General features: G+C 48.0%; 1 protein-coding gene across 1 annotated transcript in view; it reads left to right on the forward strand.

Moving 5' to 3' along the window:
* Positions 1-12,300: 12,300 nt before the first annotated feature.
* Positions 12,301-25,849, forward strand: part of Tmem255b (transmembrane protein 255B) — a 33,257-nt gene continuing 19,708 nt past the window's right edge. The window contains exons 1-3 of the mRNA XM_008848437.2: positions 12,301-12,584; positions 18,378-18,520; positions 20,548-20,610. Coding sequence (XP_008846659.1) covers positions 12,530-12,584; positions 18,378-18,520; positions 20,548-20,610 — 261 coding nt within the window. The 5' untranslated portion in view covers positions 12,301-12,529. The remainder of the gene's footprint in view (positions 12,585-18,377; positions 18,521-20,547; positions 20,611-25,849) is intronic.

Below are 25,849 nucleotides of genomic sequence, written 5' to 3' on the forward strand. Positions count from 1 at the left end.
CTGTAGCCCCAGCTGTCCTGGAACTCACTATGTAGACCAGGCTGGACTTGAACTCACAGAGATCCACCTGCCTCTGCCTCCCGAGTGCTGGGATTAAAGGCATGTGCCACCACACCTGGCTAGATTTGTTATTTTAAGACACAACCTTTGCTGTAATGAAAGAGAAGAGACTTAACTGTGCTGCGCAGTCTGGTCTTAACCTCCTGAACTGAAGCTCTTGCTCCTGCCTTCTGCCTCCCGAGTGCTGGGATTAAAGGCGTGTGCCACTGTGCCCAGCTTATTTTTAATTTTTATTTATTAAATTTTTTTTATTTTGGTCTTTTTGAGACAGGATCTGAACTCATTATGTAGACCATGCTGACCTTGAACTCACAGAGATCTGCCTGCCTCTGCTTCCCAAGTGTTGGGACTAAAGGCGTGCGCCACCATGCCTGGCTGCTATTTATTTAATTTTTATGTGTATGAGTATATTGCATGCATGTATGTAGGTGTATGCATGTTGTGTAGTGCCCACAGAAGTCAGAAGAGGGCGTTGGATCCCCTGAAACTGGAGTTATGGACAGTGGTTAGCCGCCATGTGGGTGCTAGGAATTGAACCTGGGTCCCATCTCTCTAGCTCCACTTTTTATGTTTTAAAGTCATAGAAGCATAAGGATGGGAGGAGACCTGGACTTCAGGCCTGACAATAGGAATGAGCTTCTCTGGCTCCTATCTTGCCCATGTAAGCATAGGCCACGATGGCAGTGTGAGGCAACAAGAGGCCTTCCTTCCCAGTAAGAATGGCATTGGAGGTGAGGACTTGAGCCACTACCCAGCCCCTTCCCTATGTGCACTTCCACCCCTGGTATGAGGGCAGCACCCATCTTCCCATGGACATGGTAGAGGAGGGCTGCTGTCATGGAGGACTGAAGGAAGACACTGAGTCTCATGCAGCAACTGTATCCTGTCTGGGATACAACAGAAGTCATGCACCATCCCAAGAACCAGGAAAGTCAGAATCAAGAAGCTGATGGGCTGAGGGGCATGCAGCATTTCAGAGGGTTTCTGTTATTTCTTAGCTGTTGCTCCAGCACTGAGCTTATCTATTGTTAACTAATCACAGTCAGCATCCAGTCCTGGCCAGATCCCTAAAATGCAGAAGCATCATGTAACTGTCCCTGGTTCCTCCACTGTACTGTCTTTTCGGAATATTTCCTGTACCTGTGACACGCTGACACACACACTTCATCTGCGTGCACTGTTAAGTCCAGTCTCACAGTGCAGTTCTTGCCTCATACAGTGCTCTGCCTCAGAAATGGGAGGACTGTTGTGCTCTTTTCTGTTGCCCCCACTTACCATTTGCAGTGTCATCTATTTCTTCCACTGGGTTCCAGATACTTCCTGGTCAGGAAGTCGGGGAGCAGGCTGGATGCTAAGGCTCAACATGACTCTGTGATGGCCACTGTCATTGCTCTGGGTCCCATCTTGGATACTGCTCTGGGCCTTTTCCAGATCACCTGGCCTCAGAGATTTCTTTAGTATTTCTGGGGAGGCATATCTGTTGGAAACAGCCCTTCCTGATATTGCCTGTAGAATTACAGTATTTGTCTCCGTTTTGGTAGTATGGTTATTTGTTAGTTTTGGTCTTTCTGAGATAGGGTCTCCCTGTAGCCTCAACTGGCCTGGAAATTACTATGTAGACTCTGCCTCCTGAGTACTGGGATTAAAGGCATGCACCACCATGCCTGGCTATTGGCAGTATGGTTTTTGCTGGATAAGCAGCCCTTTGTTGACAGCTAAAGATGTTCAGCACTGAACATGTCACCCCACCACCTCTCGCACCATCCTTCTGACATGAAGTCAGTGTTAGTTGTGTCCATGCATAGATCTATTTGAATTCAGCTGATCTGGGGTTAAAGTTCCCGAGGCTAATAGAAACAAAGCGGACCTTTTCACTGTGGATGTTTTAAAATTGATAAGCTGTAACTTCAGATGATGGAGTAGACATCACTAGAGGTCAATAGGCTATACCTGTTCACACATAGCCTTAGAGACGTGGGGCCAGAACCCTGCCTTCTGGGTTTCATCTTTTCACCCTGAAGCAGCCGTCTCTGACACCCAAGGCAAAAGATCTTCCAACTGGATGGCATCAGGCATTGGAGACTGCCTATGATGCTAGTCTGTCCACAGGGGCCTATGTACAGAAGAGTCTGCAAAAGAGCAAGTATTCCATCTCTGAGGCTGGGCAGAGGGAGCCCGGCCTTCCCCAGAGTAGGGTGGAGAAGAAAAGGGCCTGTGCTGGATAGCTTTAGTGTCAACTTGACACACCTGGGTTGAGGGAGCCTCAATTGGGGAATTGTCTCTATTGGACTGGCCTGTGGCCATATCTATGGGGCATCTTCTTGATGAGTGATGTGGGAGGGCCCAGCCCACTGTGGGTGGTGCCACCCCTGGGCAGGTGGGCCTATGTTGCATAAGAAAGAAGGCTGAGCAGGGGCCAGGAGAGCAAAGCCAGTAAGCAGCATTTCTCCATGGCCTGTGCTCCAGCTCCTGCTTCCAGGTCCCTGCCCTGAGTTCCTACCTTGGGCTCCTTGATGAACTGTGACCTGGGAGATGTAAGATAAATAAACCCTTTCTTCCCCAAGTTGGTAGTGGTCAGAGTGTTTTGTCACAGCAATGAAGAACAAACTAGGACAGGGCCTGAGTACTCAGGGTGGTATCTACCCTGGGTGTGACCAGGTAGCCACCAAAGGAACTGGGGGTGAGGCTGGAGTCCTGTCCGATGAGCAAACGTAGGTGTCTCATCACTTCCGTCTCCTCACTGGGGCTGTTAGTAGGGGCAGTTTGTTGCATTTCCTTTTGTTGACATCGTCTTTGGAACTGTCAGATGTATAATGCCTTGGGAAGGAGCTCAGTAAAAATGAGCCTTGGAGGGAGGCTGCACCTTCATGCAACTGCATTCCATTCTGTCACACTGGGGTCTGTCCCATGTGCTCAGACCTGTGCACCATGCTCCATCAGGGCCTGGTGGCGGGGGGGTCACACAGTCATTGGAAACAGGGTGGGAAGGAAGACATCACTGAAACCATGATATTGAAAATAAAAGGGTTTATCTAGACATTCAAGATGAGGATAAGAAAGTTTGATCTGATGTCCTAGAAACCAACTTTCAACCCCTAGCCATATAGAAACATTTTCTAAGGTCACCCTCATTATTTCCAAGGTGAATGGACCAAGGCATGGTTCTGGGTATGAGCAGACCGTGTCCACTGTCCCTCCATTGCCATAGTCTGTCCTTCTCCATGGGTCAATATTTGATATGCCCTGGGCACCAGGCTCTGAGAGCAGCTGGGTCTTGTTTCCAGGCCTGCCAGGGGCAGAGTTCTCTCCTTTCAGCAGCATGACCAGGGCTGCTGTACACAGTGCTTTATAGTCTTTTTGGCTAAGCCAGGAGACATTGACACACTGGTGGCTGCCAAATTCACAACCGAGAAAGACCCTGCTCAGTGGGGTGGGGTGGGAGTAGGGTATCACTTCCTGTGGAGATATGAGCCCCTGGAGATGCACGTGTGCCTTTCCTACTTCGTCAGCCAGAGCAAACGCTATCATGTATCATGGCCACCAAGGCCTTCCAACAGAACTCTGAAATGTTACTAATTTTAAAAATTCATGTCTCTGAGGACAGCCCCTTCCTGAGCTCACCTCCCACCTCTCTGGACAGGAAGGCAGCCCCTCCCATCTCCCTGATGGTGGGTCTACATTATTCATTTCCAGCTTCATTTCATGGGCTATTTGGTTTCAGGCGGTGTTGTGTGTAACTGTTAGCACTCCCCAGTTCCTAAGCTGCTCGCTCAGTGCTTAGGTGACACAGGGCTCTGGCTGTTGTTACTGAAACAGGTGCCTGGAAAAGCCAAACCGTGGATGTGGCTGGTGAAAGTGACTTATAAGTTTTTAAAATAATATTTTATTTATTATTTTTATTTTATGTGTATGAGTGTATTGCCTGCGTGTTTGTAAATGCACCCATATCATGCAATGCCTGTGGAGGTCAGAAGAGGGTATTGGGTCCCTTGGAACTGGAGTTACACATGGTTATTAGCTGCATGCATGTGGGTACTGGGAACTGAACCTGGGTCCTCTGCAAGAGCAGTCAGTGCCCTTAACCACTGGGTCATCTTTCTAGCTTCAATGTACAAGTTTTTGTGGCTCTTTTAATCATTGATGCTGACAGCAGATGAAGCCCATACTTCATTTCAGAGTCTTGTTGACACCTGTCTGCTCAAATCAGAGGGGTCCCCAGCAGTGAGACTGATGTGAGACTCCCACAAGTCCTTTACTCCAGGGCTAGGTAGTGAGGCCAAGGCTCATTAAGGGTGTTGTGCCTCTAATGTCCCCACCTGACAGGTTGCAAAAGCTAACACAGGATATGGGGAAAGTTTAATGGGTTATCCTTCAACACATTATTATTGAGTGGTTACAGATTGAGTCTATCTAAGGAAAGAGGAAATAGAGCAAATGACCCTCCCAGTGGATCTGTTCTGGTTGTAGGACTGATAGCTATCCTCCTTAGTCACCACCCCACCATTCTGCCTTCACCCATGGAAGGTCAACCTTGGATCTCTGCAGTCTGGGCTCCTGGCCGCCCTGGCTGGCTCCCTCCTCCCATGTGGCCAGGGAACCTTCCCACTCACAGAATGCAGACCACACGTCCTGCTCTTAGTGGTCTGACCTGATGGATTTGATATCAGCTTTACACAATGCAGGGCGCTTTATTACTATGAGGTTCATGGCTCAGAGAGGTAGGTGGCTTGTGGCAGACAAAGATCATAAATTTCCAGCAAGTTTCTTCATCTTCCATTTCTCCAAAGTTTAAGCTCAGAGCAAAAATGAACAACAGTGAAAAGAGGGAAGGCAGGGAACCACAGGCAAAGACAGCTTTTTTAAAATGCCAGGAAGGGCTCTTCTGGTTTTTAATCCTGAGGCTGAGGACAGGAGCTGAGAGAGGCTCAGCTGGTTTATGGAGCAGAGGGACCCCAGCCTGACATCCAGTCCTGCCACACAGCAGGAGGGGACAGGAGGCAGTCATAGAAGGCCACTGATCTTGAGATGGACTTCAGGAAGCAATGTGTGGATTATGCCTGATGTTCTTCTGCCCGGTTGCCATTTGTCATTGAGAAACAGCTTTGCTTAGTCTCAGTGTGAGTGTGTGTGTGTGTGTGTGTGTGTGTGTGTGCATACCAGTATGCATGTGAGCCTATGTGCATGTATATGAGACCCACAGGCCAAAGGGCAGACTGAGGTTTGTGTCCCAAGTCACACCCCCAATCAACTACATCCTAGACAGGCCCCTGGTTAGTGTGTGTGTGTGTGGTATTCTTCTGGGAAGACCCTACAGTGGGGATCAAATGCAAGGGGAAGCCCCTGGGAGACGCTGCCACAGTGCAGAGCTCGAGACTCTGTATGGTGCCCCAATTCTGCACCACTTTTATGCCTCGTGGGATCTCCCTGCTCAATTCAACCTTCAGGCCCAACATAAGCCCCATCTGTGAAAAGCCTTTAGCATCAATGAGGATTAAAATAGCAGTGTGTGAGAAATACAGCTACAGTGTAAGGCACATAGTAGCTGCTCAATCAGGGCTAGACATGTCCCTGACCCCATGGTACCTGGAACCCTCTGAAGGGATGATTTCCCTTTAATGGAAACCTCTGGAATGTGGGAGCTGCTTGGAGACTTGGTTGTTCCTGAGGCAGCATTAGATAGAGACCATGGCCACAGAAAGGAAGTCAAGGCAGGAAGCCTGAAGCTCCAGTAAACACTTTGCTCCAAACAGGAAGGAATTTGGGACTAGGGAGGATGTGTGTGCCTCCGTCATTACTGCTTAGTTACCTTCCCAATGTCAAAACAATTTACTGGTCTCTCTGATTATCTTTAGACTGACAGAAGACAGATTTCTTCATCTTCTCATGGTTGCTTATTGGGAAATTGAAATTGAATTACATTTTAAAAATATCCAGATTCCAGACTATTGCTCCCTGTGGAATTGAGCCTGCTACAGTCAGGACCAGGCCTTGGGCTATCAACGTGGCAAGAGGGAGGGGGACGAAGCTGCTGTCTACGGCACATGGCATTCTGCTGTACAGTAAACCTGTTCATATAGGTAGAAGGATGTGTTCTAAAATACCAGTGAGAAGTGTGATCTGATAACATAGAAACAGCAGCACAATCATTTACCAGCAAGCCTTGTGTACTGCACACCATACCCAAATGGCAGAGGTGTTTCTTTTCCCCTCAGGTTTTCCTGAGGACAATCTCCCAGACACACCCATAAGACCTGGAAGCTGTAGTGATAGCACTCAGTCCAATCTAAAGGTCTTAAAATACTCCATTTTCCAGCTTGCAGTTGTGTAAAGTCAGATTGTCCCTATATATTCCAATCAAGACGATCCCTCGAGAGAAGTGAAAGCAAGGTGTCCACGTGGTGGGAACCGTTCCTAAAGGAACTTGGAAATGCCTGACCGTGGGGACAGCCCAGGTGTTTGCTGAGAGAATGGAGTTATACATTGCTGCATACACATATCCGGAGACAGACAGACAGATAGACAGACACATACACACACATACACACAACTAAATGTAATTAAAAAGCCTGACAATTCCACTTCAAAAGAGTATAATTTATTGTATGGCAATCAACGTTCCCCAAAGAAAGCTCCCAGAAGAACAGCAAGCCCATACATATCACAGGAGTCTGCAAGAGAGAGAGTCCTAAGACCTAGCGAGGAACTCAGATGCTAGCCTGTACCAGTCATTCTCCAACTTAGTTATAACTTACTGATTTATTTCCTTCTAGAAATTTCATTTGGAAGAGTTACGCAATTTGACAGTTATTTCTTGCTCACGGTGCTGAGCTTGGTGGTAGAAATGATGCCGGCAGTTTGATTTGCGTCCTGCTTTATTCAGCCTCTGCCTGAGGCTGGAGCTTTGGAATGTACTGATTCCAAACAGGGAGGTCCGGTGCCTCTGGGCTGGAGAGAATTTGTCTAAGAAGTCAGCAGTGTTGTGGATGTGTACACACAACCCTTCAGACTCAGTCAGATTGTGGCCAATTTTGTAAACTATCTGACATGCTTCCCATTTCCTGGAGTTTAGGCTGAGGTAACTAGGCATCTGGCACACAGAGACCCCCAGTGAGCTTCTGGCCTTGCAGTCAGCACCAGCCCCCAAATCCCCAGGAGCCAGCCTGGTTCCTGCAGTTGTGTGCAGCACCTGCCTGTTCCCTGTCCTCTGTTCTTGGTTGAGCTGGATGCATGCCTGATATCTTTTTGGAGGCCATCAGTCTACACATCTGCATCCCTACCAGGGTGTGGGCTCTTTCAGGGCCACTCCGGGGAACCCCTGTACTCCCAGCCAGGTTTCCAGTTGAACTGTCAGTGCTGGAACACAGGTTCTCACCCTGAATCCCTGCTGCTGCTACCTCTACTTCCCTAGGAAAAGAATTCTTACCTTACCTCCCTCCCGGGTGGGTTAGATAACCTGGGGCTTTGAAGAGTTAGGCAAGGGAGTGGAGCAAGTAGGGGCAGGGCCCTGGGTGCCCATGGATAGCAGCCTCCAGAAAGCTGGTGTGCTGGTTAATTTTTGTCAACTTGATACAAACCAGAGACATCTGGGAAGAGGAAACTTCAATTGAGGAATTTCCTCCACTTGACTGGCTTGTGGGCATGTCTGTGGGTCATTTTCTTGATTGGAAAGTGATGTGGAAGGGCCTATCCCTAGGCAGATGGGCCTGGGCTGTATAAAGAAGTTAGTTGAGGGGCTGAGAGATGGCTCAGCAGCTGGGAACACTGGCTATTCTTCCAGAGGACCCGGGTTCAGTTCTTAGCACCCACATGGCAGCTTATAACTGCTTCTGACTCCAGTTCCAGGGGATCACACACACCCTCTTCTGGCCTATGTAGGCATTGCATGCACAGGTGCATTTATATACATGCAGGCAAAACATTCATACACATAAAATAATATTAAAAAAGAAAGATAGCTAGGAGCAAGCTAGGAGAAGCAAGCCAGTAAGCAGTGTTCCTCTGTGAGCTCTGTTTCAGATCCTGCCTCCAGGAACTAAAGGAGTTTCTGTCCTGCCTTCCCTCAGTGAAGAACTGTGACTTGGGACTTGTAAAATGAAATAAACCCTTTTTTCTCCCCAAGTTGTTTTTGGTCATGCTACTTTTTTAACCTTTTTTTTTAATTGAAATTTTTTGTATTTCATACAGAACATCCCAATCAATCTTAATCATCTCTATACTCCCTGTCCCCACTGGGACCCTCCCATAGACCTCCCCCCACTGGAATTCATACATTCTGTCATTTATCTTAAGGCCTATTGTGTCAAATTAGCGTCCCCAGATGTCCCTCAGTGCCAGTTAATCTACTGAGGCCTAGTCAATATATCTAGAGTTCCTTGCTTTAGGAATATTAACATTTCCTCAACCAGCAGGAATCAGTTGCCAAGGTTGGGGTCTGCTGTCCATTTCCCCAGTTCTATGATAGGTTTTTATCTGTTTGAGTTTGCATGGGTTCTGTGCATGCTGACACCATTGCTGTAGGTTCATATGAGCAGGGTCCCAGGAGCCTGTAGGATTCTATTTCCATATGGTTGTCCATCTCCTCCCTGGCTCTTACAATCTTTCTGCCCCCCTCCCCCAGGGCCTTGGATGGTAAAGTTTAATATAGGAGTCCTATCCAAGGACCTACACTCTACTCTACACTTTGACCATTTGTGGCTCTTTGTGTTCATTGCCCTCTGTTGCATGAGAGAACTTCATTGATAAGAGTTAAAAGATGCATTAGTATTCTTTCTACCCCTTGTTCCACTATGTTTCATTGCACCTCCTCCCTGGTTCTTACAATCTTCCTGCCCCCTCTTCCAAAATGGTCCCTGAGCCCTGGGTGGGTGTAGTTTAATATAGAAGTCCTGTTTTGGTTATGCTATTTATCACAACAATAAAGAAACCAAACTAGAACTTCTGGGCTGAGGAAGGAGTGTGTAGAAGCTAGACCTGTGCGGACAGCTGGTGGCCCCTTTCAATCTGCTTATATTTAGCAGTAAGAGCTTCTTTCCTTCATGGGCCCTCACTGGCTCTGTGGGAATTGGCATACAGAATGGCTCCTCTGGGGTTGGAGACTGGGAGGAGCCAGAACTCAGGGGTCAGCTGCAAAGCAAGCCCCACAATCCTGCAGATAATTGGTGATGGGAAGAGGCTCTTCAGGAGTTCCTGCACTGTTCACATGGCTTATTTTTTTAAGGCCTGGCAAGCACTCTTTCACTGAGCTATACCTCTAGTACCTTACAATTACCTTTGTTTGAAATTATGTTAAAATAAAAAGCTCCAAAATTAATGTATTTTCAAACATCCCAGGAAGTATGAAGAAAAATATAGCTCCCCAAGGAATTACCATCCCCTCGCATAGCATCTTAGCACTTGCCATGTTTTTTCAAGTACATTAAATTTTTAAGAAATATTTCATTATTTTTATTTTATTTTGTATGTATGAGTTTACCTGCATGTATGTAAGTGCACCATGTTGTGCAATGCCCACAGAGGTCAGAAAAGGGCATCGGATATCCTGGAACTGGAGTTGTAGACAGTTGTTAGCTGCCGTGTGAGTGCTGGGAACTTTTCCTTCTATAAGTTGCCTTGATTATGGTGTTTTATCACAGCAACAGGAAAGCAACTAATACAGGCATTCTAAACAAGCTCCAATGCCTACATCCCCTAGATAAGGGCCAGAGAGTGACCTTTCAGCTCATCACATGCTAGATTCTCTACTCCCTGTAGGCTTCCGGCACGCTAGCCTCCTGTTTCTCTGCCAGGCTGTCTATCTATATAGGGCTTCTGGACTGAGTCTTTTTCCTCTGAGTTTCTGTCCCCAGTGTCTGCACTTTACCTCCTCAATGTCCTCAAATTTGGGCTTAAATGTCACTTCTCAAGGAGACCCATAGTGATGCTCAGTAACTATCCAGCTCCCTTACCCACACTAGTCCCCACTAATCTCTCTATTCCATAGCCTATATTGCTGCTTCTGGACTGTGATGGTTAGTTTTGCATTGCTATAACAAAATACCTAAGGCTGGGAAATGCACAAAGAAAACAGGTTACTTAGTTCACAGTTTTGGAGGCTAGAAGTACAGGTTGGACTTTTTTCAGGGCTATAGCGAACAGATGGTGTCATGCTGCAGAAGGGGCTACCTGGCAAGACAGAAAGCCCGAATTTGTAAGCCAGCTTTGCTCTACCAGCCCAAGCAATCTCTTAATGTAGGATCCCAATGACCTAATTAGATTGTACTAGGTATCTTTTTTGTTGGTCCCACCACCCCCAGTATTGCTGCACAAAGATCCAAACTCCCAACACCTGAGCCCTTGGGGACACACTGTATCCCAGCAGTAGCAACACTGTGCATTTTCTTAAAGATTCTACTTTTAAGTATATGACTATATGTGTCTGTGTGTGGGCATGTACACATGAGTGCAGGTGCCCTGGGAATCCAGAAGAGGGCATTGAGTCTCCTGGAACTGGAGTTAGAGATGGTTGTGGGTCACCTGACTTGGGTGCTGAGAACCAAACATGGGTCCTTTGGAAGAGCAGTACACACTCTTCACCTCTGAGCCATCTCTCCAGTTCCCGCATTCTAATTCAATATTCATTTACTTCTTGTCTTCCCCTAAATGTACCAGGACCTTTATCTGTTTTCTCACTGACACATTCCAAGTCCCTGGGACACTGTCTAGAACATGGTAGAGCTCAGGACATGCCAAGAGGTTCAGTGTGCAAATAGTATTTTCAGCTTTCACACTGTATAAAAGGTCCCATATCTGCTGTGGTCATGAGAACTTTCACTTTCCCCATATTATGTCCCTGCTATCTATTTGGATTGAGCCATATGTGGTCTTTAGGTGCCACATCGTCTCCCTGGAGAGCTTCACTTCTCTCTCCTTCCTGGGTCTGGACACTCAGTTTGGGGCCATCTGTGCGGCTGTGAAGAGTGTTTGTGGACACCCCTTTGTGCTAGTATGCCAGTTTCTCTGTCTGGGTGAGTACCTGTGAGGACAGCAGGAGTTCTCAGCTGAGAGTTTATTCCTGGAGATTCTGCTTCTGTCAGCCTGGTCTGCGCTCAGCACAACAGCAATGAAAGGAAAATCTCTAGCTGATTCTAGCAGCAGCCAAAAAGGTTTAGAACCACTGTTCATGCAAAGGGCCACCTAGAAGGCTGTTCTTGGGCTACCTTTGAGGCCTGCTGGCTTATAGGAATATCGTACTGGGGCAGTCCACCCCCTTGCCCCTTGTGGATCTGGTTTCTCTGTTCTTCTTGGGGTTATCCCTTCCCTGACCACCGATGTCTGCTGATAAGCTGAGGGCAAACTGATCTCATTGTCCTCAACAGTGTCCTAATTGCTAAGGAGGCAGAATTCAATGCTTGGTAAGGTGTGGTTGATGTCCCCTGCTTTCCCTCCTTCCTTTTCTCATCTCTCTCTCTCCTTCTTTTCCATTCAGGGGCTCAAACCTGTAGTATCACTCATGCCATGTAAACATTCTACTATTGAGCTACCCTCAGTCCTCAAAAACTTTTTTTTCTCAAAAGATTTTTAACAATACACTAATGGACATGAAAGACTTACTTTTCTCCTGCCACTACAGGGAGCCTTGTCTGCTGGTTTCCTTGCAGCCCCTCCTCTCCTCCCTGCAGCAGGCTCAGCTCAGAGCATTAGCCGGCTATGGGAGTTGGGGCAGGTAGGAGAGCATCCTTAGACACAACTCCTGGTGCTAGGTGGGGTCATGTGTGCAATACAACTTGAGTTTCCATGCTATGCTGCAGATCCACCAGAACCAACTCTGCAGCAGTCAAGAGCCGAGTCCTTGCTAACAGCAGCAGCTGCAGCAGCAGCTCCAGCACAGAACCCCAGGTCTGCCCCTGCTGTGCTTCTCTGCTTCCTTCCATCTGGGCCACTCAGTTCTTGGTCTGTGGCCACCTCTGAGGGAGAGTTGGGCTCAGGCCAGCAGTCCTATGGACTTCTTTAGGTCTGTGCCTCCTTACTGGGTTTGTCTTCCGTCGCTGGCAGCACAGGCTCTAGTGCCTTTCTGGATTTCCAGGAACTAGGTGACTGGACACGGAAGAGAAGGGGAGGGAGGGGGAGGAGGAGAGGGAGGGAGGGAAGAGGGAGGGGGTAGAAGGAGGGGAGGAGCAGAAAGAGGGGGAGGAAAAGAGGGAGGGGGAAGCGGAGGAAGAAGCAGCAGGCGCCAGGACCTGGGAGGGAGGAAGGGAGGAGTAGGAGATGGAGGGGGAAGAGGGGTGGTGGAGGGAGAAGGAAAAGGACCTAAGGGAAGGGGAAGGCAGGAGAGGTGGGAAAGAAGTGCGCGAGGAGTAGAGAAGTGCGGAGACAGGGCTGTGCTCCCTGGCTCCCAGTGGACGCTACTCTGGCCTCTGGCGACCTAAACAGACAGGAGGAGCCTCCAAGAGGCTACCTGGGAGTGCTGTCCCAAGTGGAGGGCTCTTCCGGAATGCAGCCGCTCCCGCCGCCGGTGCCAGGCCCCCTGGCTCTGCTGGACACTACCGGTGAGTTGGCGGCCCCAATACCATTTCTGGCCGGGAATGGGGGGCAGGGTTGGGACCCTTGTTACAAGTCTCCCGCTGGTCCAGGAGGGGAACTATTGGGCACAGCTTGAGATTCTGGGTACAAGGCTCCCTTGGGGCTTGGGGTTGGTTTGCCCCACTTCTTTTGAGCTTATCTTTGGGACACTAAGCTGGCACAGTCCACTTATTCACTGGTCCAGCATCTTTTCGCCACACATCAATCTATTCACCCATTCTCTTTTGTCTCTGTCCTTAATCCCACTTCCCCCTTTTTTAAATTTATGTGTCTGTTTGTGCGGGTGCTCATGGAGGCCAGAAGCGATGTTGGATCTTCTGGCGTTTCAGTTTCCAAACTTTTCTGGGAAATATTTGTTTCAAAGAACCAGGGAGCACCTTCCTGTTTGAGAGAGACAAGGGTGTTTAGGGTAGTTTAGTGTCGTTGGTGCCAGTATGGGTTCCCACAAGCTCCACTGCCCAGCATCCTTTCCTCGACGACTGGCCGAAGCCAGGTCTGCCTGGGAAAACAGGAAACCTGTTGCAGGCTCTGGCTCCCAGCCGTTAGGCTTGGGTGCTCTGCTGGGAAGCAGCCAGGCCAAAGGGATGCTGGGCATTGTTCCTTAAGGACAGAGGAAGGGGGGGAGTTTTAAGAAGAAAAGACTTTCTACCATGGGTGACCCTCCCTCTGCCTCTGGATTAAGAGTCAGATGTGGAGGCACAGCTGCCTTTAGAACCAACCATATCACTGAGAACCCTGACAATAGCCTACAGCTATCACTGGGATACTTTGGGAAGACTTTTCCAAAACCAGATTGGTAAATGCTGTTAAATAATAATTAAGAAATTGGCTTAAGTAATAATCGGCTTAAATACTAATTAAGAAATCGGGTTTCTTTCTTAAAGAGACCATTGTACACTCTCCACCGGAAGGTCAGATGCTCTGTGGACATCCATTCATTCTCCAGGAGAATAATGACTGTGTAGTTTTGAATGATAATCTTTCCCATGACTGGCTGTTGCTATTGTTTTATTAGAGTGACTTGATGGTTTAGAACAGATTCTGACTTAGCCTTTTCTTCTGATGAGGAATATTGGTCCTTTTTATTTTTTAAATTGATTTTTATTTTGTGTATACAATTGTTGCGCCTGCATGTATAATGTATGTAAGTGTACCTGTATCTTACAATGGCTGCAGAGGTCAGAAGAGTGTATTGGATCCCCTGGATCTATGTGGGTGTTGGGAGCTGAACCCAGGTCCTCTATAAAAGCAGCCATTACTCTTAACCACTGAGCCATCTCTCCAGTCTCTGGTCCTTTTTTTTTTTTTTTTTGAGACAGAGTCTTAAAAGTGACTAAGTCTGCATGACTCTAGGCTGTGGCTATTTTATATTTGTGTTTCTTTACCTATAGCTCTGAGCAGTGTTGCATGTAAAATCAGAACCTGATGACTGAGCAGTGCCTAGCTTTGTGCCTCGCTTGTGCTACCTGGGGGACACTTTGCCTCTGCAACAGGATATGACTAGATGGAATTTCCCAGGCTGGTCTCAAACCCTGGGCTCAAGTGATCTTTCTGCCTCAACTTCCCCAGTACCTGAGACTAGACTCAGGTGACCACTCTGGGCCCAAGGGATTAATCTTACTCTGGGAGGCCGTGGATTAAGAGCCCTGCTGAGCCATGCCCCCCCCCGCCCCCAGGTTTGGGCATCGCTTCCTGCCTCTACTAAATCAAAAAAGTGGCCCAGGACAGTGGACAGTCTACTGTCCATCGATGTTTGCTCCTTCTGGGTGGACCAAGTGGGACTATGAGTTCCAGCAGTTCCAGCCAAGGAAGGTAGGGGCCTGGAAGGGAGGCAACATTTGAAAATGAGAGGTAAGGTGAGGATGGGGTGAGGGATGGGTGGGTGGAAAGTGGCCAGGTCACATGCTGAGGTATGTCACCTGCAACGGATTAGATAGGAGCACTGAGCAGCTGAGAAAGTTATTGCTGGCTCAGGAGCACCCTCAGAATGTTCTTGTGTTTTAAAAATGAGTAGAACAGCCAGATGTGGTGGCACATGCCCTTTATCCCAGCACTCGAGAGGCAGAGGCAGGCGGATCTCTGTGAGTTCAAGGCCAACCTGGTCTACATAGTGAGTTGGAGCTACAGGGAGATCATGTCTCAAAGGGAAAAAAAAAGAGTGGGACAGTGTGCACACATGGTTTCTGAAGATCCTTTAACAGATTCAGCTGGTCAGGTCATTGCCATTTCCAACTCCACACAGGAGGTGAAGTCCTTTTACCCATTCCATACTTGGTGGCATTTCTATCTCCCAGTCTGTGTCAGGCTCTGGCACTGAGTGTGAGAGGCATGGCCTTGCAAGCCTTCCTGTTCCTTCTGGGCCTGAGCATGGGAATTACCCAGAAGTTACTACCTCGTAGCAGTAGTTTCATTAGCAGCTGGCAGAGCAGGATGATAGTGCTCTGCTAATGAGTTAAAAAACAGAGGAGATGATCCAGTAACGATATGGATCTCTGTCATGCACGAAACTCTTTTTTCTATCCAAAACCTGACGTAGAAATGCATGCATCTGGCAGTTTCAAAGACAGCCTGCCTTCTTGTCTTGGGCTTGCTTTTCACCTCTTTATTTTTATGCCATGTTGTGTATTAAGATGTATTTATGACAGACACTTTGGCAGGACTCTCCTTTCCATTGTCTGTCTGGCAGGAGTCCACTCATTCCAGTCCAGGTGGTTGGAAGGAGATGCTCAGCTGCCTTGTCCAGAGCTGTGTACATCCTGTTCTTTTCTAGACCCTGCCTTAACCTGGGCAACCTGGAAAGAAATGCTGGTAACTGGGCCCAGCCCATGCCTCTGGTTTTTATTAGAGATTATTCTGAGGAAGGGTCAGACTCAGGAAGGAGCAGTGAGGGCAAACGGCTGGCAGGAGGATGAGTGGGAGAGAGTGGGATCTCAAGAGGTGGACCTTTGGCCAAGTGGTCTTTTGCAGGTCTGAAGCTGTTAGTTCTTCGACAGGTTTAAGTGCCATCAGCTTAGGATGTCTCCAGACCCGTTTATCATGCTAATGAGCTAGCAGAGGGCAGGACATGGTCCAGGGTGCTGTGGGCAGATGCTACCACAGCCAAAAGATGGCTCCACAGAAGGGCCCACCCAGATCTTGGCCAATGTGGGGTCATTGCTAGTTATTTGAGATATGATTGGTGTGTATAATGCAGTTAGGAAAAAGGGAAAATGAAACTTTTTAGTGGAGAAAGCACCTACTTGGTCCATTACACCCCAGCTCACTACCCGTTAACTCATCAGTGCTTGCTTAGTACCTCTGCAGATGCCACTAGATGGGACCAGGAGGTACCCAGGCCTGTCTCGCCAGCAGATGAGCTCCAGGTCTGAGTGCTGGCAGGTGCTGTGAGCACCATGAAGAAATGAAGGGCTGCTCCAAAGCCTTGCTCCCTTGCTCTGCTGTGTCCCCTGTTACTGGTGCTCCCCCAGGAGGGTGTGCATCTTGCTTTCACTGGCCTGAGCCATACAGAGTAGGTTCCATTCAGCCTGTCCTCCTCCTTCTGAGTTTATTTACTCAGAGGTTGAGGATGAAGGAGAAAGTGATGCTCAGAGCTCCTTCTTCCTGGCTCAGCCTGCTGTGGCCCCTCCAGCTTCCTGTTTAGCACCTAGGTTGCCCACCAACCTCAGGGCTTTCCCTGGGCCAGCTGGCCCCACGGTCTGATCCACTCCCCAGTCACCTTAGGGCCTCTTTTCTCAAGAAGTGTTCCCATATCCCTTCCTGAGTTCTCCCTGTTCCCTAGCCCTGCTTCATTTTTCTGCTGAATCCAGTACTGTGGCTAGTCTTGTGTCTCCTGACCTCCTCTGCTCATACCAAAAGCTCTGCCAGGGGCAGGGTTTTCCTTGTGCTCACGGCAGTATGTTTGAGATCTAGAGGCACTTATAACTAGTGTATGCTCAGTTAAGTATTTGTGAAATGGATGACTAAGAAGCGTAGGAGTGATGAGCATAGGGGTATGTCTGCCAGGGACATTTAAGGAAGCCCTTAGGGCGAGCTGAGGCAGATGCATAGGTCCCATTGACTGTGGAAGTAAGCCTTCCCCTCAGAGAGGCAGAAGAGGGGGAATAGCAATGGGGAGGGGAAACTGAGTCTCCATCTGAGGCCAGGACTTGCAGAACCTGAAGACAGCCTCAGGGACAGCATAGCTTAGTCAACAGGAACCCTGCCTTCCACCACCCTAGATCCTGGGGCCTCCGAAGCAGTGAGGCCAGAGATGGAAGGGAACCCTTGACAGCTGCTGGGAGCTGGTGTTTACTGTTGGGGAATGGTCCCTCTAGGGCTGAAGGGTGGTTTAGGATGAGATTCTCAGGAGAAACCTGTCACTCCTAGGTTTGGAGGGAGGTGAGAAGGCTGAGCAGGATTGAGCAGGGCAGAGCAGGGTCTCAGAAATGGAGTCTTGTTCCTAGGAGATGCGCCATTGCTGGGTCAGCTGGATAAAAATGGCTCTCTCAGGTTCGCTGAGTCATTTGGAGTGTGAGCAGTCATCTGTGGCATTGTGAAATTTATATCTGAGTTTGAAACAATTCCTTCCTTGCGTATCATAACCTTGACTTGTGTTGAGCTTTGCTGATGAGGTTGAAGATCCGTGAAATCTACAGATGAGAACCTTCCAGAGTGTAAAGGTCTGCCTGCTTGGATCTGGTGGCCATTTGAACCAGGGGTGAACTTGGGCAGGCAGAACACTTCCTGATGAAGCAGGCACTCAGGTGTGTGCACACACATGGAGGCACACATGTATACACACATGTATGCACATTCACAAAACGCTGACTTGTAGAACTTGGAGTAGAAGGAGGCCAGAGGGCTGTTCTTCCATCCACTTCTATTTGCAGTTACTTGGTTAAATGCCTGGTTAAATGCCTGCCTGGATCATAGCTAAGCTCACCTCTCACTTGGCCTTGGCCTGTAGTTCAGGTATATGGTTGTGTAGTGGTTAGGTGGGGCGTGTCTGGGAGTAGTGGACATTGTAGAAGAGCTAATTGGAAACTACTTTGTCCTCCCCAAACTGTCAGGGAGGAGTCAGACCCAAGGAGGTGAAGCGGGGAGGGCTCTTTCCTGCTTGCCTGTATGAGTTGTGCAGCAGTTGGAGTTTGGATGGGATGCACAGAGCAGTCTGTCTAGAGGATGCTCTATGGTGCTTGGGCTTTATTCTGTCATTGATAAGGGCTGGAGGCCGAGCACTCAGTGGCATTTCTTCTCCAATGTTCTCCACCTGTCACTACATGCCCCAGTGTCATTGTTCAAAATGGCTGCAGGGCCCAGCCATTGTATTTGTAGCACAGGAAAAGGGGAACAGAGGCCAAGAGGTACTTCCCTTCCTTGAGTCCTTCCACAGTCTGTGTTGAGCTGCAGCACGTGCAGAACTCAATCTTGCAGCCTTCCCACAAGGTGGGTAGGTCCCCACCCAGAACCCCAGTGCTTCTGACACTTACAGCGCTCATTATTCCCTCATTCCTGGTGCAACCCTTCTCTCCTCGGATCTGAGCTGGATGCTGGCAAGGCATCCCCCAGCTTCAGGTTGTAAGTCCTGGCTATGCTCAGGGCTGGAAGGGAGGGAAGAGTGTGCAGGCTGCTGACCTGCTTGGCTTACCTGGTACCAGGTCTTCCCTTCCTTGGTGGAGCAAGGGAGGTGTGGTGCTTATAGGATTCAAAAAACTGGACCTGGTGCATAGTGGGTAGTAGGCCCCCGGCTCACTAGTGCCTCTCTTGTCTTAAACTCACAGAGGGCTTCGCGAGGAGGAAGAAGACCTCCCTGTGGTTTGTGGGCTCTCTGCTGCTGGTGTCTACCCTCATCCTGACCATTGGTCTCGCTGCAACCACCAGGACAGAAAATGTGACTGTTGGCGGATACTACCCAGGGATCATTGTGAGTCCAGGGCCCATGGGGGACTGGGCAGGGTGCTCAGCATTCCCCATCCACAGTGATTGAACCCTCCAGTAGGGGGTCATAGTTGGTAAGAAAGTGACCCTGACCTGATCTCCAGAATCTGAGAGTGTGGTCAGCTGAGAGACAAAGGGCGGTGAGGGCTGCTGGTCAGGGGGCCTAAGATAGGACCATGGTCCTGAACCACTTTTCAAGCAGGCCATTGTCAGCACAGGGTCCCTGGAAGTGGAGGGAGCAGGAGAGGAATGTGACTTGGTAAAGGTGAGAGGGGTCAGGGCCACACAATGTGACTTGGTGAAGGTGGGGAGGTGTCTGAAGCTGGGGAAGGCCAGAGCCTCTAGGAGCCACAAGAGGTGGGAACAAATCCTTCCCAGATCCCTGAAGAACCAGCCTTGCTGTCCCTAGACTTTAACACATGCAACCAGCCCCAACCCAATCTGCCTTAGATGGTGGACTAGTAGCTTCAGGAGACCTGTGGGAAGGTCATGATGTGACCATCTGGGAACAGAAAAAGGTGGACCTGTGCCTACTTCACTCTCTCTTCCATTGGATTTGGACAATGGCTACATGGGTGGGCAGTACAGGCAGACCTGGTGGAGTCACCATCAGATTTTTATGATCAGGAGGTTTCACATGTGTTGCTGATAGTGGTGGGTGAGGTTTGCCTCAGCCATCTACACTGTGCACAGTGACCTGTGGAAATGACCTTGGAGCAGCAGCTCTATCCTCCAAGGAGCCCTCATTCCTTTCAAAGGAAGCCTTTCAGTTCTTTCACTGAAAGACAGACGAGGCTAGTGATAGTGGGACTCTTGACCCTCAGCTCCTGGACATATTTGACTGTTGATTTCATCCTTATACTGTCCTTTATCACACATCTATCTATAAAGCCACATTATCTACTTGGGTGTGATTCGTGCATAACCCTGTGCAAAAAGTGTCTGTGCAGGAAAAGTTTTATCGGTAACATTGCATGAAGTTCATATTGGGGACCCCAGCCTTACACATGGCTTTTCTGCCATACTTCCTGGGTGAGAGTGGAATCCTGGACTTCAGAGACTAGAGATTACGAAGATGCAACATCTCAAACTCTGAAAATTATGGTCGGCCTTGAGTGGCGTTCTTCTTGCTTGTTCTTCAGCAGTCCTTGTTTGAGATTCCCACCAGGATGTTCGTTTCATTTCTGTTGCTATGGTGAAGTATCCTGACAAAAAGCAGATTAAGGGAGAAAAGGTTTATTTAGCTCACAGTTCCAGGTCACAGTCCATCATGGCAGGGAATCAGGGCAGGAGCTTGAAGAGCTGGTCACATCACATCCACAGTCATGAACAGAGAGAAATAAATGCATGCGTGTTGCTTGCTTGCGTGTGCTCAGCTCTATTTCTCCTCTTTTATACAGGCCAGGACTGCTGTCTAGGGAATGGTGCTTCCCACAGTGGGCTATGTCTTCCTTCATCAATTAACTTAATCAAGACAGTCCCCCCAAAGACATGCCCACAGGCCAACACAATGTAAACAATCCCTCATTCAGACTTTCAAGGTGGTTTTCAGTTATGTGAAGTTGACAAAGTTAACCATCACAGGACTATGTTCCAACATAACAGTATTTCTCAGGGGTGATGAGTAAGGGACCTGTTTTCTGGTGATGAGTTAATACTATACTGACCAGAATGAAGTTAGCTTTGACCCAAAGTGTCCTGGGATTACAGGTATGTGCCACTGTTCCCAACTAGACAGTGTTTTAAGGGTGCATTATTAAACATTTTGAAGTTATATTTATTTATCTTGAGGGAGGGGTGGTCCATATGTCATAGCAAGTGTGTGGAGGTCAGAAGAGTTGGTTTCTTCCTTCCACCAGGTGGATCTTGAGGTTTGAACTTAGGTCATCAGGCTTGGTAGCAAGTGCCTTTACATGATGAACCATCTCACCAACCCAGAGGTACGTTATTGACTGAAATGGTACAGCATGATATTAACCAAACATCTCTCTCTTGTTCTTCCTTGGGTCTCAGCTGGGCTTCGGGTCCTTCTTAGGAATCATTGGCATCTACCTGGTGGAGAATAGACGACAGATGGTAAGAAAATGCATCTCTTTCATGCGGTGGTGTGGAGTGTTGGTTCCTCAATAGAGGATGCTTCAGTCACAGCTGGGATTTCTGAGGCAGGTTCCTTTCCACATTCATCAGCATGCCTGTGCTCTGCACTGTACGATCCTAGACTTAGGGCCTAACTGATGCCATTCGTAAGTTAGTCTAAGTCAAAATCCCCCAGGGCACTAAGTTGTTGTTCCTGCTCATTCCAGCTGAGGAACAGGGAGAGGTAGAGATGAAAACAGAGCAGGGAGCCCTTGGGTCAGATGCTGGAAACATGTTCACAGAATGCTGATAGCAATCTAGTGCAGGGGAATGCAGACAGCGTTTGTTGATGCACTGTGTGGATTATTGCTGTAAAAATAAATGGTTCACTTTGCTAAATCTTGGGGCAGGAAGATTATTTCAGGAGCCCAAAAGAGAGTGATGGGGTTGCTTCTGCTTCATCTCTGAATCATTGCACCTGACCTTGCTGGCTGTAAGGTCTTAACTGCCCTGGTTGTCATCTGATATGTCACCAAGTTCAAAAGTCACTTGCCCTGAGGTTTTCACCAATGTGTGAGGAATATGAACCTTAGGTTGTACTGAGAGCATTGCCCCACCTCACCTGTCCCTGCCCATGGCCGGGCAGCTGTGGTGTTTACTTTATGGCCTGTATAGGAGACCACAGGAAGACCAGCCCTGAGGGGCTCAGCCCAGTGTATCCTAGCACACATCCCAGCAGCTAGGCTTTTCAGAGAGCTTTGTCCCAAACATTGGAGAGGGTTGAGGCTTCAGGGTAAACTGAATGCTGGTAATGGTTGCAAAGAGCTAGAGAGAGACCCACACTTTCTTCCTGCGTCTCACAGGAGTGGGTGCCTGAGGGCCAGGGCTATAGCTAGCCACAGGCCTAGACTCCCAGGAAATGGGAGCTGGGAACAGGCTACCTTTGGGGGTCACACGCTCACCATGGTGGTCCTGAGAACTCACCCTTTTTGAGTCTAGGGAATGCTCTGTGCCTCCCAGAGTCAGGGGCTTGGCCCAGCTGTTCTGAGTATCATTAATCTATAGATCAAAGGCCTCTGAGGTCCCTCTCCAGGGAGGCTGAAGTGGTGTACGATGCTGGGGTGGACAGAATGCAGGGGAGTACCATGCAGCATGCTCAGAGGTGTGGACTTGCACTGCTTTGAACGTTGGTTTCTTTCCCTTCTGTTCTTAAAAACAGCATTGATGAGATAGAACACACAATTTTAGTGCACTCACAAATAAATGCACCCCTCACCACAGTTAATTTTAGAGCATTCCTAATATCTCAATAAGAGCTGGTTCCCTTCAGCTTTCACTCCCCACCTGTTCTAGTTACTTTCTATTGCTGTGATAAAAACACTGACCAAAACCAACTCAGGGATGAAAGGGTTTATTTCATCTTACACTTCCAAAGCATAGTCTATCTTTGAGGGAAGTCAGAAAGGAACTCAGGGCAGAAAACTGGAGGCAAGAGCTGAAGCACAAACCACGGAGGAACGTTGCTTAGTCTTGTTCCTCTGGCCCGTGCTCAGCCTGCTTTCTTATATAACCCAGGACTACTTGCCCAGGGGTAGCACCACCTATAGTGGTCTGGGCCCTCCACATCACTCAGCAATCAAGAAAATGTCCCACAGACATGCCCAAATGTCAGCCCTGTAGAAGAAATTCCCCAATTGAAGGTTCCTCTTTCCAGGTGTGACAAGTTGACAACTGACGCTATCAAGTGATGCTGCAGCCAGCACACCACCTGATCTGAAACAATCCCTGGAGTGGCTCCTAAACCCCCACCTCTTCTTCACTATGTAGCTCTGGCTGGCCTGGAACTCTCTACATAGACCAGGCTGACCTCAAACTTACACAGATCCGCCTGCATCTGCCTCCCAAGTATTGGGACTAAAAGTGTGGGCTTGGTCTGGCTTCTGTCTCTAAAGGTTTCTTGTGCTGGTTCTCATGTGAGTGGAGTAACAGGCAACATGTGGTCTTTGGTCTGGCTTCCTTCACTGAGCATGTCTTCAAGGTTCTTCCATGTTGCAATGTGTGTTAGAATTCCTTTCCTCTCTAATGATGAATCCTGTTCCACCATGAGGATGGACCACATTTTTTCTATTTGTTTCCCAGTGATGAACGGTTAATATAATCTCCTGTAAAACAGTACTTTTGTTGGGGCTGGAGAGATGGCTCAGCGGTTAAGAACACTGGTTGTTTTTGCAGAAGACCTGGGTTCAAATCCCAGCACCCACATGGCAGCTAACAACTGTCCGTAACTCCGGTTCCAGGGGATCCGACAGCCTCTTCTGTCCTCTGTGGGCATTGCGCTACGTGGGTGCACTTACCTACATGTAGACAATACACTCATACACATAAAATATAAATACTAAATAAAATATTTAAAAAAACAGTGCCTTTGTGAATATCTCTGAGCAGGTTTCTGTGGAGATGCACACTTTCACTTCTCTTGGCTCTGTACCTAGGAGCGGAATTGCTAGGTCACATGGTAAATTTATATTTAATTATTTGAGGAGCAGACAGACTGTTTCCCCAAGTACTTGCCTCATTCTATACTCCCTATGGTAGGCATGAGAGTTCAGCTCTCTCCATGTCTCCTGAACACTTGTTGTTGCCTGCCTTTTTAAATCCAGGCAACCAAGGCGGCCTGAGCAGGATCCCATTGTGGTTTTTGTTGTTGTTGTTTGAAACAGGGTCTCCCTGTAGCCCTCCCTAGCTGGCCTGGTACTCGCTATGTAGACCAGCCTGGCCTCAATCTCACAGAGATCCCCTTGCCTCTGCCTCCCTAGTGCTGGAATTAAAGGCCTGTGCCAAGCTGCATTTTAAAAGCTTATTTATTTATTTATTTATTTATTTATTTATTATTTATATGTGCATGAGTGTTTTGCTTGAATGCATGAAAGTGCATCTGGGCATGCAAACCCATTGAGGTCAGAAGAGGGCATCAAGTCCCCTGGAACTGGAGTTACAGACAGTTGTTAGCCACCATGTGGGTTCTTGGAACTGAACTCAGGTCCTCCACAAGAGCAACCAGTACTCTTAACCACTAAGCCATCTCTCGAGCCTCCTGTGTTATAAAAATTATTTTTATGAGAGAGAGAGAGAGAGAACATGTATGCAAATGCTCAGGGAGGCCAGAAGAGAGCATCCCATCCCCTGGAGCACTAACGTAGGTGCTGGGAACCAAACCAAGTCCTCTGGAAGAATAGCAAGAGCTTGTAACCACTGAGCCATCTCTCCACTTCAATGCTTCCCCATTGTGGTCTGTTATTTGTGTCATTCTCTGGTGATGAATGACAGTATGTCTCTTTTCTTTCTTTTTTTCCTTTTTAAAAATAATTTAAATATTTTACTTTTTGAGAATTTCATGCACAAGCACTCTATTTCCATCATTTTCTCCCCCCTCTCCCTCTTTCAAGTCCTCCCATGTTCCCCTCATTCCCTCTTAATATCCTGACCTTTTTAGTATTGTTACACGTATATATACACACAACCTACTGAGTCCATTTAGTGGTGCTAAAATGTATATGTGTTTAGAGGTGATGACCACTTGGAGCTTATCCCTGGAGAACACTGATTCTCCCTCTCTCAGTAGCAGTCGATTGCCTGTAGCTCTTCATCTAGAGATGGGACCTTGTGGAATTCCCCCAACTACACTGGCGTATCAACTGGTATTATTATACAAGTCTTTCTTAAGCAACCATATTTTGAGAGTTCATGGGCGCAGCTTCCCTGTCTCATCTGGGTTTGTCTCTTTTCATGAACTTACTCCTCACTTGTATGTATTTTGGGGAAATATCTTTCTGGATCTTTTCCCTCTGTCTTTGCTAGTGAGCTCACAGGACCCTTTTGTGTTCCAGGTTCAAATCTCATTAAATCTGTGCTTTGCAGTCTTTTTTCCATTCTATGGGTTATTTTTCCACTTTCTTGTCAATGCCCTATGAATGACAGTAGCTTCCAATTTTTGTGTGTAGTATATGTGTGGGTGCTTGTTTTTTGTGTGTGAACATGTGTATGTGCAGGTCAGAGCTTAATGCCAGATGCCTTTCTGTATCTTCCACCTTATTTTTGAGACAGAGTCCTTCACTGAACCTGAATCTCACTGATGTGGCTGACCGGTCAGCTCCAGGGATCTCCCAGTCTCTATCTGTCTGTCCCCACCCGACCCCTACCATCCAACACAAAGATTACAGACACACACCACCATGCTTGCCTTTGACATGGGTGCTAGGAACCCAAACTCAGGTTCTAATGCTTGCATGGCAGGCACTTTACTGACTGAGCCATCTTGCCAGCCCCAGCTTTTAATTTTGATGGAGATTTAATGGTTCCATTTAGGCCTCTATCCACTTTGTTCCGTTTGTGTTTGTGAGGCTGGACATCCATATTCATTCTTTTCCATCTGTCCCATTGCCCAAACACCATTTGTTGGAGCCTATTCTTTATCAATGGAGTTGGTGTCCTTGTCAGCCAGCTGACTGTGCTGGCTGGACTACTATATGGGGTTGTTTCTGAGCTCCCAGTTCTGCCCTCTGGTCTGTGGGACCTGCTTTCGTGTCGCACCATTGCCTTGGTTCCTGAAGCCTTGTCATGAGTTCTGTTTGTTTGGCCTAAGCAGGATTCCTTGCAATTATCATGAGTGAATTTTCACAGAAGCCATCAGGGACCCTGGTAAGGACAGTGCTGGGTCTGCAGGTGATGAAGCAGAAGGCTGCAGGCCCAGGAACATAATGGTTCCCCATTTCTTTAGGTCATTCTAAGCTTGTTTCACCAATGTTTTTGAGTTTTCTGAGTAAGTTTTGTGTTTCTGTTGTTGCCTTTATTCCTACTGATTTTATTCATGCCAAGGCCATTGTGAGGAATTGTTTTTGGAGGGCTCATTACCACTATGGCTTCTGAAGGTGCATTTCACAGCCTGTAATTCACAGAACTCATTTGCTGTTTCTCATGGCTTTTCAGTGGATTCTGTCTGCACGATCATGTCATCTGTAGATAACCACTTTGCCTCTCTTGGATCATGTCTACTATGGGTCAGGTTGGAGGGTAAGACCTAGAGGTGACATAGTAGACAGCAAGGAGGTCTAGGCTAGCAGTGGGCAGGTGGAGGTGGTTCCTGTGTCCTTAGATACCTTAATAGGCTGTATATGGTCCTTGCACAATCTTGCTTTTGCCCTTTCAGAAAAATGTCCTTTTGGGCTAAGTTTGTATGACA

Source organism: Nannospalax galili, unplaced genomic scaffold, assembly GCF_000622305.1.
Source record: "Nannospalax galili isolate Female #2095 unplaced genomic scaffold, S.galili_v1.0 scaffold744, whole genome shotgun sequence".
Lineage (NCBI taxonomy): Eukaryota > Metazoa > Chordata > Mammalia > Rodentia > Spalacidae > Nannospalax > Nannospalax galili.